The sequence below is a fragment of the Anoplopoma fimbria genome, chromosome 14 (genome assembly GCF_027596085.1).
Source record: "Anoplopoma fimbria isolate UVic2021 breed Golden Eagle Sablefish chromosome 14, Afim_UVic_2022, whole genome shotgun sequence".
NCBI lineage: Eukaryota > Metazoa > Chordata > Actinopteri > Perciformes > Anoplopomatidae > Anoplopoma > Anoplopoma fimbria.
Genome location: NC_072462.1, coordinates 21,450,074 through 21,472,248, shown reverse-complemented (window position 1 = coordinate 21,472,248; position 22,175 = coordinate 21,450,074). Strand labels below are relative to the sequence as shown.

The following is a 22,175-nucleotide window of genomic DNA, read 5'->3' as shown; positions in this document are numbered from 1 at the left end:
GGTTAAAAAAGTTAAAAGTAGTTGAAATAGTTGTTGTTTTTTTCTCTGTCTGTAAATATAGTATTTCAGTTATTGTTGTTTTTTCTACTGTTTTTTTTTATTGCTTATTTATAATACTTGTTTTATTTTATTTTTATTTTTCATTTTTTATTTTATTTTTAGCTTGTCTTCTTCTGCTATGTCTCTTGTGTGCACTTTACTCTGCGCTGTTGTAAGTCTGCAAATTTCCCCGCTGCGGGACTAATAAAGGATTATCTTATCTCTTATCTTATCTTATTATTACTTAAGTACTTTGTTACATTCTAGAATCGTCGTCATCCGCCTGAGCTGCGCAGAACCTGAGCTGCGCAGAACCCTGAGCTGCGCAGGAGTGACGCTCATGAATGCCCAACACACGTGACGTGGACTTGTTTACCGTGTCCGGAAGTGCGGTGGCTTTTTGGCCAGCTCGGATCCTTTCATTACGGACCTCTGTTGGTTTTTGTGGCCAGCTCAACCAAAGGACTCGTTAATTATTCAGCTCTAACGTGTAATTGTTTGACGTGGACGGTACACACAGATGACCGTGTTACGGCTCCAAACTTTGGATACAATCTAGCTCAAGGCTAGCTAGCTAACAGGCTAACAGGCTAAGAAAGCTGTCAGCTGACTGAAAGTTTAGTTTAGAAAGTAGTTTAAGTTTTAACTGAAGAATGAGTAAGAGCCAGAAGGTACCCGGTCTTGTTCTCTACCGGGCTGTGCTTTAGTTTCACTGCTCAGGTAACAGTGATGGTCAGGACATTGGGGACATAAATACTGCCAGCTGGACTTAAGACAGCCGACTTTAGGTGCTTTAAGATGGAAGAGAAATACAGCAGCAACGTACTCTCCGGAGGAAAACTGGGCATGGTCGAAGTGCCTAATTCTAGGTTTGTGTTTATGTTGATCTCATCCATTTACATTGAATCAGTCAAGTGTGGTTCCTGTGGCAGTAGGCAACATCTACTGATTTGTCTCAGCATATCAGTTGAGTAGCTCATTAACATATGGTGACGTCATTTAGTAGCTTAGTGTGTCCAAACTCCAAATAAATTCGATTCACAATAATATAAAACAGAGAAAGGAAGAAAATCATCCATTTTAGATTCTGATTGTCATGTCCATGATTGTTTCAGTATATATATATATATATATATATATATATATATATATATATATATATATATATATATGGACATATGTGTATAAACAATCATGGGACAATATATATGTATATATATATATATATGTATATATATATATATGTATATATATATATATATGTATATATGTGTGTATATATATATATGTATATGTATATATATATATATGTATATATATATATATGTATATATATATATATATATATATGTATATATATATATGTGTATATATATATATGTATGTATATATATATATATATATATATATGTATATGTATATATATATATATATATATATGTATATATATATATATATATGTATATATATATATATATATATATATATATATATATATATATATATATATATATATATGTATATATATATATATTGTAATGAGCAAATACAAAAAGTGAAGTGGGAGTGCACTTTTATCCTCCTATGCTAATCATTTTCTTTTCATTCTTTTTTTCCTCTCAGGTTAACCAGATACATAGTTCTACTGGTTGTCACGAAGGTCCTCAAGGCTCTTGGGATCTTTGAATCTTATGATATCCTAAAAGTTGTTCACATTGTCCAGTTCATCTTCATACTAAAATTAGGGTACGTACTCTTTTTACCTGCTTGCCATTTTATTGTACTTGCACTGCAGTTTTGTATTTAAGGAGGGTGACAACATGCTGACAGTGACCCTTCTCTTTTCTCAGGAGTGCTGTTATTCTGCTTTTCTTTCAAAAGCCTTTTTCCTCCGGCAAAGTCATCTCAAAAAGACAGGTTAGTTGAATTTGTTTCCTCTTCCACCTGTGTGTGTGTGTGTGTGATCCAGCTCTTGCTTCATTTAAGAAGAGAAAATCATTTTTCTCTGTTGCTTGTAGTTATATCTGCCATTTCTACTTCATTCGACATAATAATCGAGGCACACACTGTAAAGGTTGAGCTTTATAGGAAAATACATTGTATCAATGCCTTTAAGTCACTGTACCAACCTGACAATTCCTTTGTTTTCACTCAAATAGAAATTCTAAATCAACCTGGACTGAAATCTTAATTATGCCAATTAAAGATATAATAATAATAATAATAATAATAATCTGTTTTCTTTTTAAATCTGTTTTCTTTTTAGTGGATAAAGTTACTAAAGCATGCTGTTTTCAGCTGTGTCATATCCCTCCTGGGCTTCTTCGGTCTGACTCTCTGTGGACCTCTAAGGTAAAATGTCAACATAAATGTGTGTTTAGACTAAGTTCCACATAGCAGTTAAAGGCAACAATGCTATGTGCATGCATTTGAGCATATTTGTGTGCTTTTAAGGGCGTGTTTATGTATTTCTGTGTGCTCATGCAGACTCTGTTGTGTTTAGGGTGTGATTTAAAAATCAGTGTCTCTTTTTTTTTTACAGGACATTGTTGCTTTTAGAGCACAGTGATGTGGTGGTCATCGCTCTCCTTGGTGTCCTGTTCACAAGCTCGGGAGGCGGGCCTTCAAAGGTAGGAGGCCACGAGTACACACATTAAATGACTGTTGCACTGTGTATACTGCCTCAGTTTAATCTATCACTGTGGTAGAAATATGTGGGATGAATTTATGAAGGTTTGTTTGACTCTGTGCAGACCAGAGGTGCTGCTCTCTTCATCATCGCTGTGATTTGCCTCCTCCTCTTTGACAACGACGACCTCATGGCAAAGATGGCCGAGCATCGTATCCTTGCTCTTTATGGAGGGCAGCTGTTTCAGCTGTTTTCACAATTATTGGCCTGATCTGTTTGCGTTTACCATATACCTCTGTTTATATTGTGTTCACCTTGACTCGTCTTCTAACCAGCCGAGGGACATCATGACAGCGCGCTCACTCATTTCCTCTACACAGCCATTGCATTTTTAGGGGTTGCAGATCATAAAGTAAGCAAAAGCCGTATCATGCATTAAAGTTTATGTTAATTGCTGCTCACTGAAGCATAGTTAAATATTAGTTAGGCTTTCGTAATGTAATTCCTCTCTCTGTCTTCCCTTCAGGGGGGTGTAGTGCTGCTGGTGGCCTCCCTGTGCCTGAAGGTGGGCTTCCACACGGCCTCCAGGAAACTGTCAGTGGAAATTGGTGGTTCGAAACGCCTCTATGCCCTTGACAACCTGGTTTCTGCTATTGTCCTGCTCCCCTGGGTCATAGTGCTCTCAGTGACCACAGAAGTGAGTGCACAGCCCTTTAGTATCTTCTTTAGCTCCGTTTCTCCATAAAATTAATTAATTAAAACCACGTCTGTTTGCGCTTAGATGTGATAAAAAAAGTCTTTATTTTCATCTTCATCTATGTCACTCAGATGATTTGTTTGACCTCCTCACTTACTGCTCTTTCACTCCGTCTCTACACCAGAGTAAAGTAGAATCATGGTCCGCCCTCATCCTGCCGTTCGGGATGATCATCCTCTCTGTAATGATTCTGGAGTTTTACGTGGAGGCCATCTGCAACACAAAGATGGAGACGCCAAGGTGCGCCCGCTACGGCGCCATTGCCCTCTTCCTCAGTGCCCTGCTGCTGGCCAACTTCTGGACTCACCCGCTTACAGACCAGCTGCGCTCCATGAGCAAACCGCCCCAGGAAGTCAGCACAGAGCATGTGCTCTCGGGAGGAGTGATAGTCAGCGCCATCTTCTTCATCATGTGTAAGTTAAGGCTGTGGGAGTCAGCAACTCATCTCAGATCCTCCTATTACTTGGGTGAAAATGCCCTGCAGCACTGGCAAAGCTTTTATGGATATTTATGTACCTCTGTATATAATCATTCATTTAATCAGTCTATATACTAATGTTAAATGTGTATCTATTCTCCTCCCTCATCTCTGTCTGCAGCCTCCAGTATTCTCTCGTCTCCGTCAAAGAAAGGTCATAAGGGTACCCTGGTGGGTTACTCGCCTGAAGGGACCCCTCTGTACAATTTCATGGGTGACGCCCTGCAGCACACATCGCAGTCCCTCCCAAGGTTCATCAAAGATTCTCTGAAACAGATCCTGGAGGAATACGATTCCAGACAGATCTTCTACTTCCTGTGTCTTAACCTGGTACGCACAGTGTCAGGAAGAGAAAACAGACCACCACGGGAAAGATCAGGGATATTTTTGGAGTGGGGACTTTACTGAAACGCTTACAAGTTTGCAGCACCACATAAATAGTTGATTTGCCAGGGATATTTATTGATTTCTAATTTTAAAGAAAATAAAAATAATTCTAAATAATGCATTTATAAAATATAAAAATATTGGGAAGCACAGAACATATTATTAGAGAGTTACAGTTGAGTACACAGGAAAACCACAACAGCAAAGTATTGACAAAATAGTTCATAGTTCATAAAGTCTATTAATGTAAATAATTTTATAAGACGGCTATTTCCAGATATTCCCTACAAACTGCACCTGTTCTCCTATAACATCTTAGTCACAGTTGTGTTGGATATTTCTAATTTAAAGAAACTTTGTAGCCAACGCTGTAGCTACCATTGAGGACACTGAAGATATGTCGTCTTAATTTCTTTTCTAAGAATTTAGGGGTTTTAATTACCTGAGGAGGACCTAACATTCTACAATCACACAGTTGATTATAATTTACTGACATTTTCTTACTTTAAACATTTAAATTTGACTGTTGCTGATAAAAAAAATATACACATTTTCAGTATATTACAGCCTTCTGGGAATGCAGAGGTGGCATTGAAACATAGGGATGACAAATGCATAACAAATTGAATCAGATCAGTTAGATAATTGAATATTTAAAATGTATTTTCAATATGTCAATTACATTTTATTTGTTTTTAGAAAATACCTTAGACTCCTACTTTGAAACTTGGGATTTATGTGTAGAGTTGGGTCTGATTTAAAATTCTCTGTTGTCATTTTGAGGTAAATGAAAGGTTTGTTGCTCTGCGTGTTTCAGGCTTTCACCTTCGTGGAGCTGTTTTATGGTGTCTGGACCAACAGTCTGGGACTAATCTCTGACGGCTTCCACATGCTGTTTGACTGCTCGGCTTTAGTCCTTGGACTATTTGCTGCCCTCATGACGCGCTGGAAAGCCACCAGGATCTTCTCCTACGGGTAATGCCCATTGAGAACATTTGAAAATGCTTTGTTAGGAGATACTGGAAAAATGTAAAGCATTTTAAAATTCAGCTGGATTTAAAGATGGACTCTTTTTCTCTCTGCAGGTATGGTCGTGTGGAAATACTCTCTGGATTCATCAATGGCCTGTTCCTGATGGTCATCGCTTTCTTTGTCTTCGTTGAATCAGTCACCCGTGTGTTGGATCCTCCTAATATAAACACAGACATGCTGACTGTGAGTAAACTGCATCTACCACTTAATGTAAAGGCTTGAATATATTCAGTGACTGAATATATGTTCCTGTACCTGTTGATGTACTTGAGTAACATTTATTTTTCATATCCTGGTTAGTCTGGTCATGATTTTACATTTCAATTTGATTAAGTATTTGCTAATACACTGTGCTCCCCAGATATTTATATTTTCCTGCATTCACATTTAACACTTTAATTAGTATTTCATTTTAGTATTAGAGTGTCAATAGATAACTCTGCCCCCCCAGCGTTTACCAGTAGTATTTTTGTTGGTGCCGGCTTTTCTTTTCCTCAGAGCCAAGTAACTAAAACCAAAACATTGCTATGATAAAGGTAAAACACCTGGTAGTATTCATAAGTAGGCAGGTTTTGTTACTTACTGAATGTCGGTTTGGAACCCTCTCATGTCATGCAGCTCTCTGTCTATAGTTTGTCCGTGGTTTGCTTTTGAGTTTCCACGGTTTTTTTCCACCCGTAAACTTTATTAACGACAGAGTAATATTGCAATACAAATGACTCCGGTTGTTCCACTGTCCACCATTTCTGCTACCTGCTAATGGCTACCAATAGCCATCGGGGAAAACAAAAGCGCTATCCTCTTCCTTTTCGTTTTGGTTGCAAAGTGGTTGAAGTAATTTCTTTGAGGAGTCAACGGAGTCTTCAATTTTCTAGGATATTGTTCATGTTGGAAGACTGAATTGCTAAGTTGCATAGTGAAAGTGAGGCTTAAAGGGAACCAATCTAAATGCAGATGGTTTCATTATAATAATAATTTCAGATTAAAGATCACAGTGGATAGGCACATGGTCAAAGATTGGAAACTTGCGATCAATTAAAGCGTGTCTTGATGAGCTTTGGGGAAAAAAATAAATAATTCAGAGTGACTGACTCAGGAAATCCCTGTTGTCTTTAAAATATATTTTCGAAGATAACAGGAAAACTTTTTGTGTTATCAGTTACTAATGGTCTTTTTTTCAAGTAGCCAGACATCACTCAGTCTGAACTCTGTGTTTGTTGTTTTTCTTCTGTAGCCGGTGTCTGTGGGAGGCTTACTGGTCAACCTGGTGGGTATCTGCGCTTTCAGTCACGCTCACGCTCACGCCCACGGCGGAAAGAGCTGCTCGTCAAATGACCACGGTCGCTCGTCAAATGACCACGGTCACTCGCACCACGGTCACTCCCACAGTGAGCACAGCCACGGAGGTCACGGTCACTCTCATGGAGGGCATGGGCACAGCGGACATGGGAACTCCCATGGCTCGGGGGGAGGAGGAGGCATGAACGCTAACATGAGAGGTGTGTGTTTCTGTTGAATCACTAAAAACATTTTGTGTAATGGAAGTTGTATCCAGATCGTGATCGTTTTTTTTCCCTTCCAGGTGTTTTCCTCCACGTCCTGGCCGACACGTTGGGCAGCGTCGGTGTGATCGTCTCCACCATCCTCATCCGTCAGTTCGGCTGGTTGATTGCTGACCCTATATGCTCGCTCTTCATCGCCGTGCTTATTTTTCTCAGCGTCATCCCTCTGCTGAAGGACGCCTGCGAGGTTCTTCTTCTAAGAATTCCCCAAGAAAATGAGAAGGAACTGAACAGTGCGCTGGAAAAGGTAAAAACGTGATGCGGACAAAGTTACTGTAGATTTAACAGATGATGGTTTAGCCGCCCACTAAAGAGCCTGCAGACGTTTGGGAAAATCAGATTTTCATTTCACTTAATTTTGTGAGAGATAAGACGATGACACATTAAAAACATTCCACTGAGACAAATTAAGTTATTTAGTGTAAGTTTGTAACTTTTCTTTTAACACGTGAAATCAATTACATGTGATGCTTTTTAACTCCACAAAGGAGGTTGTGTGTTTTGAATTCTGTTTTTTTGTTTGTTGACAGATTAATTAAATTTGGAGCAACGTTAGGCCATTGGCAAGGGAAGTTTTAAGTGGAGATCTAGGAATTCTTGGTATTTTCTAGTCTGTGCAGTAGGTCAGCATATAGAGATACTTTTAACTACTGCACTTACATGAACAAAGGAAACATGCCATATGTCCCACGGTTGCCTGTCACGTGTCAACTATTTTGATTATTTTGATCTTAACTCCTTGTTGTTAAAATAACAAAATAAGAAGATAATGCCGCTTTGGTGGAAGTGGTTTTCATGAGTTACATTTTCCGTTTTCCTGAAACAAGTGATGATATATTGAAGTAGAGTACTTGCATCCAAATTCAAGAAGGTTCTTGTGCATTATCATTTGCCTTGACAACATTAAAAATATTATCACCCAGTCAGCAGATGTTTGAATAGTTCTCCTGGTCTTAAATGTTCTGACTGTTATTTCAGATTGAGAAGATCGAAGGAGTTCTGTCATACAGAGACTCTCATTTCTGGAGGCATTCAGCCAACATGATCGCAGGGACCATCCACCTCCAGATCATGGCAGATGTGGTGGAGCAGAGGATCATACAGCAGGTCGGTAAAAACAGTAGAATTAAGAGTCATGCTGATGTTTCACTCCAAACTCCATGTCTGATGACTTAACTTCATCATACATAACAACAGTTCTCCATGATCTGTGTTCGTTATTTAAGAATAATTGATAGGTCATTTTATATTCATGCAAATCCAGAGGATGAATCCTCGGGCTGACCGCTGTGAAATTTCAAGTAAGTTAATGACAGTTCTGATTGGTCTGCGTGATTCCTTTGATTTTAAGGTGACGGCCATTTTGAAAGATGCCGGGGTGAATAATCTGTCGGTCCAGGTGGAGAAGGAGGCGTACTTCCAGCACATGTCTGGACTCAGCACAGGATTTCAGGAAGTTCTGGCAATGACGCAGCAGATGGAGTCCATGAAATACCTGAATGACGGGACGTGTATCATGTAACGACCATCTGTTGGACCAAACAAATACTTCTGTCTCTTTTTCATTGAAATGTACAGTATATGTATGTAAGTGGTTTGAAATAAATCTGAATATATTGGTTTTATCTTTGTGTCATATGCATTTTGTTTTTATGTTTGAGCATTTGTCATTTCACTGAAGAAGGGCCTTTTGGTTGTCGCAAAACTTAAAGTGGAAACAACCAACTTTTCATCTGTTTTACCACTTATGTCTTGGTTCAGAAGAAATATATTTTACTTTATCAGGGACATCTGTAATACAACTGGGGATTGTAGTTGACACTTCACACCCTGTCAGCTTAAAACTACCTGGATACAGTAACTACAGCTTACTGGTGGTTCTGACAAATCCAGTTTTTTTATTTCTTCTTTTTAAGTACGTAGTATAATAATAATTATTTGTTATGTTTTTTTGTCATTGTTTTTATGGTTATTTGGCCTAACTACGAACATGTTCGAAATGTTTTGATAATTGTGTCACTACCTGAGTTTCACTAATGATACCAAAACGATGACATAAATCTTTTCAAATTAATTGCCAGATCATGCTAAACTGTCAAGTATTGACTCCAGCAGTTACTAATGACAAGAAAAAAACCAAAAGAATGGTAAATAACCGTCTAGCTTTATTTGCGCAATGAGCATTAATCTAATGCATATAAATGTTAAGTAAAACACAGTTAAACACGCTCTCTGTTGTTACGGTGCAGAGAGAAATGCTGACTATCACACAACTGATGTGTGTTGCTCTGTGAAAATAGAACTACAGTATGTGAAAAGATTCCTTTAACCCACATTCCTACGTGTTCAGATTGACATGCTGGTGTTGGGAGTCTTTAATGTGCAAAAAAAAAAAACCGGGGTTCATGCATCCTACGCAGCTGACTTCCTCGAGCCTTTTACTCGATCTCATTGGAGGTTCCCACGGTGGCCTTGATCCCCATTTCTGCAGGGAAATCAAAACAAAATTTAGGAAGCTGCTAAAGACCTTAAAGGGGATAGTTTGGATTTGTTTTGAAGTGAGGGTTGTATAAGGTACATATATTTAGGCATAAGTACCTCATACAACCCCAGTACAAAAAATATGAACTTTAACTTTATGATGATTTTCTGTGCTTTTTTTTCTTGAATGTTTATATTTAACTGTTTGTTCAACAAATATCTTAAATACTGTATATTGTTTACCGGGGCAAGGTCCGCCTTCCAAGATAATGTCATCAATGGCGATATCACTCCTAACTGATGAACCCCTGGTCGCCTGGAACACAATCTGAAAACATATTTCTCACTGTGAGTAATAAGCAGTGGAAAAAGAAGCACTCAGATCCTTTACTTAAGTATGTGTACTAATACAACAATGTAATAGTACACCATTACACATAAAGGTCCTGCATTTAAAATAATTTTAAAATAAAATGTACTTAAAGTTTCAAAAGTGAAAGTACTTGTTTTGCAGAAAAATGTAGCTGATCGAGATCTAGTTTGAACTACTTTCCATGCAGTAAGACAGTTTATTCCATTGGTTCACCACATAACGGTCAAGCACTCTTCAAAGGGTCATCAGATAAATCTGAAGGGTCGTAAGATGATTGATTGGAGGAAAGATGAAAAGTCTGTATTTATATTTTGGACTTTCTGGGGCTCCAACATGACACTCATTTATTTAAATGGTGAAAAAGGTTGGGAACCATTTTAATAACGCAGTTTATTTTATGAGCCTATCATACGTTTTTTAATGTAAAATCCTTATCTGAAAAGTAACTAGTAACTACATCTGCCAGATCAATATAGTGAATTATAAAGTAAAATATTTCCCTCTGAGATGTGGTGGAGTAGAAATAAAGTAAAATAAGTTAAGTAGCATAAAATGAAAATTATAAAAAACATATTTTAATAGAAGTTATGGAATAGAACTAGTGTGTTTTAATTAATTAGCCAATTAAGAAATATAGAACATTTTCTTTATTAAAACCTTGTTAAATGTAAGTATTTGCTTTTTTTTGTATTTCTAAATAATTGCAAATTTAATATATTTGAATTTTGGACTGTTGACCATTGGCTCTAGGAAATGTTTCACAATTTTCCAACATTTATAGACTAAACTAAATCAAAATAATAGTCATAGACTAATCCATAGTGAAATTAAATATCAGTTGCACCACAAAAAAAGTAATTCTTTCAAACAGGCTTTGTAAAGTGTAAAAGCCAGCTGCCATTATTGTAGGTCAGGGTCACCCATGTCCAGCACACAGGCTTTAAATATAAAACAGTCAGGAGAAGTTCTGTTGCACTCTTGCCTGATGCTGGCTGTCACTCTGGTACTCCACTGTGGCCCTCAGCCAGGCGATGCTCTGCTCGCCACTCAGTTGCCACAGCAACTTGTCCTCCGCGTCCTTGTGGAGGTGAATGCTGAGCTGACCGGTACCTGAGCCATACATGTGGTAGTAGAAGCGCAGGCACTGTGACCCCTTGGAGCCCCTCAGGGGTCGGGACAGCAGCCGGACACTCTGACCGGGCAGCATGGGCGACGCCTCCATGTGCAGGTAGTACCCTGTCAATCAAAATGTAATTTACTAATGCTGTTTGAGCAGCACCTTAAGTGTCTCTTTTACAGCATGCATGTGTACTGTATGTATCATAAGCAAAGTATTCTGAACTTGGAAAGGAGAGTTTAAGCAGGAAACCCTCACCGAGTCCCGTGGTGTGGTCTCCTCTAGGGCCGGTGTATGAGGTTGGGGTGGGTCCTCTCCTCCAGTCCCAGTCGCCATCATCGCTTTGCTTATCCTGAATGTAGCCGCACAGGCCCGCTTCAAAGTCACAGTGTCCTGGCAGAGACATCAAACCTGCAGCAAGAACATGAATGACACTGACAGCAACTCACTGGACTGACTCTAACTTGAACATTATCTATTTTCATGATGCTGCAGGAATCACCTGAAACTCAGATATTTACTAGTCACTTTGCTAGTCCTGCAGCCACCAGGAGCCCCAAACAAGGACATAAGGAGTTAGTTTGCAAATTTCCCCGCTGCGGGACTAATAAAGGATTATCTTATCTTATCTTATCTTATCTTTGTTATGCACAAAATGGCGATTGAAAATTGGTCGCAAAATCTGCTGAGAGGTTTGGGATGGACTTGTGTTTTCCTTTACAAGGGGGCTTTTACTTTTAGTCCCCTGCCGACCCCCTCCACCTGCTGTCCTCTGTACAGTATGTGTGTGTTCTAGTGAATTTTAACAATTGTTTGTCCAAAATGATTGTAAAAATAGTTTTAGTTGATACTGTACTGGAACTAGTGATCCTCCAGAAATCATGGCTGCCATCAGTTAAACAACATGATGGTCTATTGTTGTGTGTACGTTGATGCAAATTAAACATTTGAAACAAATAACGCATTACGATGAGGGTTGGTGGAGATACCTTCTGAGTTCTTTTTTTGTTGTTGCAGATTTTTACCTGCTGTCAGCTCACAGTCTCCGAGGCTCACACTGATGTCGTCCAAAGCCACGGAGCCGCAGTCCCAGAAGCTCCTGCAGGTGCTAACGAAAACCACCTGAACAGTAAAAGGTACATAGTAAGCACAGGCGTCCTCATCGGTGTTTCCCGCCCCAGAGGAATTAAAACCATTGTTCACTTTAACCATCAGTTCAAAATTGAACTAAAACAGCAAACACATTGTTGTGGTTTCTTCTGCTCTGACGTTTGTGTGTGACTCATGAGGAAGAAAAGGAATCAATCAAATCCTGAGTGTTTTAAAACGGTTCAACATGTAAAGTAGGAACTAAAGGCCAGTGTGGAGAATGCCTTTTAACAGTTAAGTAAATAAAAAATACACAGAGAAGAACATCAATGTCTCATCAGAACAGAAAGTAAAGCTTTTTTATATTTTGTTAATCCATCCATTGTTTTGTTTTTTTGTGTTTATGTGCTTGTTTCCTTAATTGTTCCTAAAATTGCTAAAGCATATCCTGCTTTATCCTCTGTTTTACTGTAAATGGACCATAATTCACTAAATGATCATCATGCTGTAATGAAGAAGATATGGAACTCATGTTTACAATGTTTACTGAGGTAATAAATCATAGTAGGGTAATTTATTTGTGGACTATATTCTCATTCACTCACTTTCTTCCCTCTTTGATCCTTTGATTTGATCTTTCCTACCCTCCTTCCTTACGTCTTTCCTTCTCCCACTCCATTCTCCACTGTTATTCTGACTTATGTAATATTTCCACTTCCTCTTTCCTCTGACCTTGGCAGGCTGTGATGTCTGGAAGGTGGCGTCCGTCGTGATCCAGAGCCCTCTGGAGTTCTCCCCCTGAGTCCAGATCTTCTCCTGGCTGCTGCTCTGCTGCTGCTGCAGATACACAGCAAGAGCCTGGTCCGTCTGGTTGAAACCTGCAGTTTCCAGAGTTATTTATGTCCGGTGATTCAGTAAAAAAAAAAAATCACAGCGCAGGATTCACACATGGCAAATATTTTTCCATCCAGAGAGTTTTAGGGTGCCACTCACCCCTCAGGGAGTAGAAGAATCTCAGGCAGTACTTCATGTTCCCTGGCAGAGTTGGACCAATCAGGCGGCTAACGTAACCAAAGCGTGGGCTCAGCCGGGAATGAGCCAAAAGGAAATATCCTGGAAGATGAAGACAGGCTTTATTTTCTTGCGAAACTGTCACTTTCTGCAAATCAATCTTCCTCCCCAACAGATGGCGACTAAGTTCCCCTTTAATGCAGGTTTAAGTATTAGAGACTAAAACCCACTATGAGTTGTAGAAGCCCACCTGCCCCTGTGGTGTGGTCTCCGTTCCTAAATATGTTGGGCTTCACAGACACTCTCCTCCACGACGACAACACCCCCTGGTCCTGGATGTATTGGCAAAAACCTGACTCAAAGTCACAACTGGCAATGGAGGGGTCAAAGGTCGGCTCTGTGGAACAAATGTGTGAAAGCAGTGTTTTGATGTTGGAGGAACGCTCTTTGGTCTTTTGTTATGATATTTGTTATGGATATTAATAGTCCTCAGAGGATGAATCTTACATTTTTAGTGACCCTAATGACCTTCTTTTTTTATTTGACCTTTATTTAACTAGGTTTGTCCCATTGAGATCAGAGATCTCTTTTACAAGGGAGACCTGGCCAAGAATAGGAGCATCACAGAGTTCAACAATCAACATAAAATCAAATAGAATCAAATAGGTAAACTTATCAGATAGCGCAGTTCTGATTTTGGTAAGAACCAAAAACATTTTTGCTAGTGCCACACAATGTGATAAAAAATGTCGCTTTGAATATCACAAAGAAAAAAATATAATAATCTATATGCTACATTTTTATCCCGACATGTGAACTATTCAAGTTTAATCCAATGAATCATGAGCTATACGTGATAAGTCTTTCAAAATCCTAAAATGTTAATACTTTGGATGTTCCCCCAGAAAGAATTAGATCATAAATGTAACTGTTGTAAAGGTGACATTAAAATGAACCTGTTTAGAATAAACATTAAGTAACTGTGAATGCAGCTCACCAGTGTCTTTGCTGCAAAACTCTGAAGAAAAGGAAATGTCATCAACTGCAACGCGTCCCCCTCTCGGGCTGTTAAAGGATACTTCAAAGACCACCTGGAGAGGCAGACAGACACTCATAAAAACAAAGATGCATGCCATTATGTGTGCGCAGATGCAAACCCTCACACAGGAGGGAATTTCATGCACAATATATTTCAAAGGTAAATATGTTTTAAAGTCATACATTTATATATTGTTTCTTTTAAATAGTTTAAACATGTCAGCAGTAGATGTATTAGTTAGACAAAGTTAGATACAATTTGATTCATTCTGACCTGTACAGAGTATGGCGCCTTCAGGTCCACCTGCACAGGTATCCATTCTTCAAGCGTCTCACTCCAATCGCTCGGGATTTCTGTGTCTGCTCTCCATAGCTCCTGGTACTGACCCAGCTGGTCTCTGGTGTAAACAGAGAACAGGTTCCCGCTCCTCTCGCTTCGCAGGTACTGAAAACTCAGGCAGCCGGACATCGGCACCGTCGTCATGGGAGACACCAGTTTGGCCACTTCTTTGAAAGTTTTGGCATAGATGGAGTCCACATACATCAAGTGACCTGAGTGAGAGTTTAAACATGAGCTATCCTGTTCCTCTTAATAATGTTTCAGTGTTGACGAGTCGAGACAATGTTAAATCAGGCCTAACTTCCTAAAAAAACAACCTACTGGGAACATTTTAAATTATGTCTGCTTCTTTTATCAAAGCACAGGTCATTGTAATCACTCCCAGCTCTCTTTACAAGATGAGTTTAATATACCTTGCTAGTGGAATAAACATGTATATGATAAAGTTGCCACAACCCCTGAGCTCAACAATTTAAGAATAATGCTGATGGTATTCTATATGTTTCTTATTGTCAATAAATCCCATGACCAGACCAAACAAACAATGAGTTGATCCTAGAAAGCCCTTAGCACACACTAGTTTATTTGGAGTCAATCCCACATACACCGTCCTGATGCTGTTAATACTAATTAGAGCACAACATGTGTAGTAAACCTCATCTGAAAATAGTCCCCAACAACTACACTTTTTATTTCTGTTGCTGTAATGTTTGCTAAAATCTGCAGTGGCTAGCTGTTTTAGGAAATTACGGAGACTATTTTAAAAAATGTAACTAAATTTGAGATCCCTTTTTTAATTTATTTTTACAGATTTACACCTTTATTAAGAAGGAATAGGCTTGGGGCTGAAATTTACAGACATTATAGAGAGGTCAGAAAGTAGAGAGAGATGATTTTCATGGGATTTGTTGACAATACAAAAAATATAGAGTAATGTAGAGGCTTATCTTTTAAGATGGGTAATAAAAGTTATCTTTACTGATAGAGATTATGGCCAAACACTTTTCATCAAAAATAAAAACCCTTGGATTAAAAAATGTTTTTATGAATAATACTCACCTGTCTTGTTGTTGTATGTGTGGTCTTTTGGTATGTTGTTTTGAAGTAGCTGGCCCCCACCTCCCACATACCAGTTTACATTTGCGTTCCACTGATTACTGTATCCACACAGGTGAGACTCCTCAAAATCACACTCTAGACGAAGAAAAAATGCAAAACATGGCCGTCTTTTTGGGTGTTGTTGCCAAAACCTTAATGCTTTACAACAAAGTTCATGTGTGTGAGTTGAAGTAACAGAGCACAGATGGTCTGCATCCAGAGTTACATACTTATGGGGATAATATTATGTCTTTTCATTTTAAGAAAGACGTGTGAGTGATGTGTGTGTGAAGTCACTGACCCAGGCAGTATCCAGGACTGATGTGGATCTCAAAGATGGCAATGCTGCTCCCAGAGCTCCCTCCAGGTTTACCTTCGATTACAACCTAATCAACAACACATGTTCAGCGATACCCTGCATTCCTGATGTGGAGTGACACAGGAATGACATCATAGAAATCTGTGGACTTATATAAGGTCAGAGAGAGGGCCCGCATGAAAAACAGTGCATTGTGTATTATTTTTTGGCAACAATTTATTTGGAGAAGAGACAGGCTAAGCTAACCTAACCACATCCAGACTCCAGCTCCATTCTTTACACACAAATCTTTTAAAGCCAGAAAGTCAATGTAGCCTCATCTTTTCAACATCCAGCACTCATAACGTAATATCTTCTTCGGAAATTGCTTTCAGTTGGTATCAATTTTCTCTTCAAAGTCTTGGAAAGAAAGCAAAAGCGTATTTCTAAAATAAAACTGTAATTGATAAAAGCAGTGTTAAGAACACCAGCATAAGGGAATTTTTGTGGCAGTCATTTTTTAAATTTGGAAAATCCACTTATGAAGTTACAGCCATGAGAATTTGTTTGTAGGTTGTTTTTGTTCAGTGAAAGCAACATGTAGAGCATTTTAGCAGTCAGTGTAAAGTTCAAACCTATACATTTTTTCACCTGGGTCTACTTTAGACTGAAATACGTTTATGCTGTGAGGGGCCCACACATAGCACAGACCCGACTTACCATTATGTAGGTCACGACCCTGTCAGACTCAGCTCTGCCTCTGCATACAATATAAACATGTGCCGCACTATTCCCACACAGTGTTTGGATAATGTGTGTGGGTGTAGGTGTGTGTTAATGCTGGCCTATATTTGGGCCTGCATGTGTAATATCAACCTTTGTCTTCCCTCCTGTCAACAACAGTATGAACTGTTGTTTTCTGCACCGCCACTGTCTAACTAAAAAGGGAACGAAAGTCTGCAGTGACTCTTTCTAAAAATGTACATAGACTTAGGTCTTAAAGTACATTTTTGATTTATCTTGAAGGAAGGAGAATTATAGTTTTCCATTTCAACTCGTTTTGGACCTCTTTTCTCTCATAAAACAGAGAAAGTTTTCTGAAAATAAAATGATTGTTTCTACTTAAAAGACCATCACTGAAATTCAGTAGGGGTTTTGTAAAATTATGGCTTGACTATGCTCATCATCAACTCTTTGCTCATAAAACTTATCTTTGAAATATTACCACTTTATTCTAGATATTTTACAACTTTGTTTCTTGTAATACTGTGATATTTTCCCCCTCAAACTATTTTATTTTCAAAACATATTGAGCTTCTCAAAAATGTTTTCTTTCTATCTCAGAGTTTTGTTTATTAACAGTGGCCTTAATACTATAATAAAGCTGTATTTATAGTTTTGCACAACTGTTACTTTGATTTGTTTAAACTCATACTTGATTAGTAATTAGATAAGTACATGTTATGTTTAAATTTTATTCTTAAGTGTGTTTTTCATGATTCCTAACAATTTTGAGTTTACTTCCACATTCGTCTACAATATCTCACCTTCCAGACATCACAGCCTGCCAAGGTCAGAGGAAAGAGGAAGTGGAAATATTACATCAGTCAGAATAACAGTGGAGAATGGAGTGGGAGAAGGAAAGACGTAAGGAAGGAGGGTAGGAAAGCTCAAATCAAAGGATCAAAGAGGGAAGAAAGTGAGTGAATGAGAATATAGTCTCCATGTGACTTGCTGTTGATATTCATGGTCCCCCATATGTCCCCACATTCAAGCTCATCAGAGGATAAACACTTTACATTAAAAGATTTTTTAAAATATCTTACCCTGTAGGGCTCAGTGTTGTTACGCAGGTCCATGCTTGAGATGACCCAGCTGTCAGAGGGCGCCTGGCTGCTCCACAGGGGCTTATCAAAGCTCTTTCCCTCCATGCGCTGCAGGACCTCCAGGCTTCCCGACCCGCTGATCTGGTAGACGAGCCTCAGGCAGCTCCACTCGTCCTGCTCCAGAGCCGGACTCAGCAGGACCCCTGTGATCTCCCTCTGTGGCCCAGTTTCTGCACCTATCTCACCATCCTGTTCATCACTCACGGCTGCGTCCACTGCAACAAAACGACCTGAAATGAAAAGTTAACATTGCTGTTTAAAAGAATATCAGCATATGATATATGCATTGATAGACTATTTTCAGTCATTGGTTTTATTTTTAAAACTAGCACACCATTGTAAAGAAAATTCTGGTTTTCTGCACAGCATAGACTGAAACTTTTGTTTTTTCAATTGAAAGTCCTGCATCTCATTTTGTCAGTATCTCCATCATAATGCAGTGGATCGGTTGAAAGCCAGTTAGCAGTTAAAACTGAGATCCAGAAGTCAGCAGCTTATTTTATGAGCTCTGAAAGAAAAAATTGAAAAAAAAGTACCGGACCGAAATAAAAAAGGTGCTAACAAATAAAAACCAGGCTGCAATAACACAACAGAGTAGCAGCCACATGCTGAAACAAATCATCAAGGATATTACAGCTAATACTGCTAACTGGAATGCAGAAATAATATGACCCACTTTTGTGGAAATGTTTGTGTAAGCCCTGAATTGATTTGCCAAAAAAACTACGAGAGTTATGCAGTGATGGAACAAGAGGTTCAGTCTAAAGCTAGTCTGGATAAATGCCAGTGTAGTTGAAGATTATTATTATACTTTCTGAGATTATTATTATGTATGTGCCTTATCTTCAATATACAAACATTAACAAAGTGCTTGGCACAAAGTCATGAGAATTCTCGGAGAAAGTCATAAATTGCTTAAATACACAATATTTTCTAACAAGCAAGCTACTTGCTAGCTTGGGAGCGTTAACAAGCCCACAGCGACAAGCATGAAGAGACGGAGGCAGGCTCCAACTAAGCTAATTGCTAACATGTTGGCATTTAGCAGCTAATGTTTGCCATTTTCACCATCACAGTTTAGCACGTGAGGGTACTAACATTAGTTTTGCAGGTATTTAGTCATAAATCAAAGTGCTGAGTAGGCTGAAATTTTGACCTGATGCTGGCGCTAGCTGAAAAGGAAGGATCAGGCCATCTTTCACACATCTTCTTATTTAGGTAGAAGGCTGGGTACTGTCACTAATGGAACTTTTATTTAAAATAAAATACAAAAAGTTAACATTCAGGGAATCAGGAATTATACATCAGGAATTCAGCTCTGACCTAAACAGAGACAAGTAGCTTATTTTTTGCTACAGGGCCCTCTGGACTCTCCTCACTCGTCTGTCATTTATTATTTGTCCCTGTGGAATGCCTAGCTGCCTTTGGGCTCATATCCTGACAAACACACACACTCACACTGGGGCTGAGCTCATTTCACATTTAATGTGGTTAATTCACTATGTGTTCCTTCTTTTTATGCCAATGAAGTGCAATTGTTTGCAAATGTTGGTATTTACACAAAAAGACTGAATTGAAACTCAACTTTTCATACCATGGCAAACACCTAAGCTTAGGAATTGTCTTGATTTCATCAGCGTCTCCGCCTTGTTTGAATTTACAAAAGAAAAAAGTACATAAAATGCTTCATATATTTGACATGACTTCACTTCTCCTGCAGCCTCAGCTGTGGTGCACAGAGCACTACTGAGAGAGGAGAATAAATGAGCAAAGACTGAGCACACCATTGGCTACACTGACCTTTTTAACAAGCCGGTGGCAATAGCAACAAGGATGGAAACAGGAAGACAGAAAGTAGTTGGCGTATCCCAGTGGGAAGACTGGCAGCAAGACAGGCTGCAACAGCAGAGCAATTTTCAGACAAGTACATGCAAGGATCATGGTGGTAGAAAAAGTTATAAAGAGTAGTTTTTCAAACAGAGTCTATAGCTACAGATACAGTTGCTACTGGAGCAGCAGGACACAGTCAGAAAGAAGTCCTCCCCAATCCAAAAGGTGCAGATGAGAGATGGTTAGGTTTAAATATAAGCTGCCTGATATCATTAAATTTGATACACCAAAAATGTATTAATCATAAAACAGCAGATAAATTAATTGATAGTAAAAACTGTTTTTTGTTGTAGTTACTTCTTAAGCACCAATAACTTGGCAATGTCCACTTCTTTAGTTACCACTTACGCCACTGGGTTTAATGGTGTCTGTGGGTTGCAGAGCTGAAGTCAGGACATTGTTAGCTTAGCATACATACTGGAAGCAACGAGAATCTGTTAACCTGGCTGTCCAACCTTCAAAAATACCCCCACCAACACCTCAAAAGCACACTATACCGTATCTTACTTGTTTAATCAATACACTAACACAAATATAAAAATGCCTCTCTGGGGTTTATGTGGAGTTTCTGCGATTTCTGCTGGAAGCCCATTTGACAACAATTATCTGTGAAGTCACTGCCCCTAACTGTTGTTTGGCAAGAAGAAGTTCCATCATGTAACTCCCCCTTAAAACCACAAATTGCTGTTCTTACCTTTCTGACCCCGAATTTTGGAGAGAGACAAAAAACATCAACATAACCTTCACCTCTTGACACAGCCTCTGCTTCTTGTCACAATTAACTTGACAGGATCCTGCTGCTAGTACAACATGAGGCGTCTGTTTCAGATATCTGCAGCTAGACCTTTCTCGATATTTTGTGCAAGCACCTCTCAGCACGGTTACAGCATATGAGAATGAAGTTGGCAACAGTTGTGTTGTCTCTAGAACAGCGTAATGTACAAATGATCTAAGCCGCATTCATCTGTTGACTTTGATGACTTAACATAGATATTGACTGACATAACGTATATGGGTGTGTACAGAACTCATCTGTATCAGCTGCAGTACCAACCCAGCAAGAATGCCTAAATGTGTTATTTCACTGACTCCAGATGTCCGGAGATGCTGGAGTCAATGCAGACCAGATGGGCTTCTTTTTACCAGAATGCTTTGTTGGTTTAGCCAAAACCAGTACCACAACAACTGCAACATCACAGCTAAAACTTGCTCCTACAAAAGGAGCCACAATAAAGCCTACACTAAATAAAAACATTTAAACATTTTAAAGAAAGGACTGAAGATGCTGCATGACAAGGGTCCCAGTACCATCTTTGTGCAGGGTCCAGCTTGAAAAGTCTGCATCTGACGTATATCCGCAGGTGTTGGACTCAAAGTTGCAGGAGCCTGGCAACAGCTGGTTTTGGGCTTGGATGGTGGCTTTGAACACAGAGAAAGAAAAAAGAGAGAGGGGGAAAGCAGAGAGAGGGATTGGTAAGTATGAATCATAGCAACTGGCATTAACAGAAACATGCCCTCATTCACCAGCACTGGCACAACTGTTAAAAAGTACTCACCAGCAAAAGTCAATAGGTAGAATAGAAGCATTGCAGCTCTCTCTGGAAATAAATTGACCCTCAGAGGAAATAAGAAAAATAAAAAGTAGTTCTGTTTGCCTCCACAGTCGGAAAAAATACAAAAAGTTGCAGGAAAAGTTTGTTTTTGAAGATTCCTCTGGTGTGTGTTGTCTGAGTGTCTCTCCAGCTCACAGACCGGCAGCACACTGCAGACGCTCCGCTGGGAAGTTTGTGTGTCTGGACAACAGAGCAGGGAGGAGGAGGAGAGAGGGGACTTACATGGAGAGGAGAAGGAGGAGAAAGGAGGTGAGTGATGACCTGGTGGGAAGCAAGGGAGGGAGCAGTGGGAAAGAGAAAAAAGGGAGGGTGGGGGAAAAAAAGGAGAGAAGGGGTGGCTGGTTAGCAAAAAGAAGTGGGAGATTATTGGAGTAATGAAAGAGGGATTTTTTTTTGTTAAAGGCAGGAAGTATCCTAAACAGAAATACATAATTTTGTCCTTAAGAATTTATTCTTTTTCAGCTCTGAAATAGTAGATTGTTGTGTAGAAGGATGAGTAGCATAGGATAATGAGTGAAAGCTGTGAACTAGAATACACCGTCATTGCTGAATTTATTTTTAAAAAAGCGATACAATTGTGAGATAACAATCAACACTGTTTTTCAGTGATAATCTGATTTGTTGGCCACTAACCAGCCCCACTGCAGAGTTAGGGGTTGGTTGCAAGTGCCTTGCTCAAGGGCACCTCAGTTATGGCATAACAGAAGGTAAATGCTACTCATTCATCTCCCTGTCCAGTAGTTTTAGTTGCCTAAACTTAACTAAACCGTGACAAAAGTTAAACCAAAGTTTGTCGTTTAGGTTTGAGGTTGATGTCTTTTGCAGAATAAATCAACATGATAAGATTACAATATAGACAATCCATATGACAATACCATACAAAGAATGTGAACATACATTAAAATAGATGGATCCAGAAGGATATCAAGTAGCTTTCAGGTGTCGCCAAACAGCTAGATCCTGAGCCTGAGCCTCAGGCCAGTCCAATTTTGGCTAGGCTCTTTGTTCCAATGAAGTGAAATCTTAAGGCGACAGCATACTATGACATTTCAGACAA

The 22,175-nt window shown here is 39.1% G+C and overlaps 2 protein-coding genes across 2 annotated transcripts; one reads left to right on the top strand and one right to left on the bottom strand.

The window, feature by feature from the left end:
• The first annotated feature begins 398 nt into the window (after positions 1-398).
• On the top strand, positions 399-8,507 carry slc30a5 (solute carrier family 30 member 5). Its single transcript, XM_054612338.1, has 16 exons — positions 399-908; positions 1,663-1,785; positions 1,890-1,956; positions 2,306-2,391; positions 2,582-2,669; positions 2,793-2,880; positions 3,004-3,080; positions 3,195-3,365; positions 3,550-3,838; positions 4,025-4,233; positions 5,108-5,265; positions 5,376-5,505; positions 6,557-6,821; positions 6,905-7,131; positions 7,863-7,991; positions 8,236-8,507. Exons 1-16 carry the CDS (start codon positions 838-840, stop codon positions 8,404-8,406), a joined length of 2,349 nt encoding a protein of 782 aa, XP_054468313.1. The 5' UTR covers positions 399-837; the 3' UTR covers positions 8,407-8,507.
• Positions 8,508-9,009: 502 nt separating this feature from the next.
• LOC129102357 (MAM domain-containing protein 2-like) lies at positions 9,010-21,296 on the bottom strand. The gene is made up of 15 exons (XM_054612469.1): positions 21,062-21,296; positions 20,814-20,924; positions 17,556-17,845; positions 15,733-15,817; positions 15,393-15,527; positions 14,268-14,545; positions 13,953-14,046; positions 13,206-13,352; positions 12,938-13,057; positions 12,677-12,822; positions 11,881-11,977; positions 11,114-11,266; positions 10,721-10,974; positions 9,609-9,693; positions 9,010-9,369 (listed from the first exon to the last, which is right to left on the bottom strand). The coding sequence occupies exons 1-15, from the start codon at positions 21,090-21,092 to the stop codon at positions 9,323-9,325; spliced, it is 2,073 nt and encodes a 690-aa protein (XP_054468444.1). The 5' UTR covers positions 21,093-21,296; the 3' UTR covers positions 9,010-9,322.
• Positions 21,297-22,175: the final 879 nt, after the last annotated feature.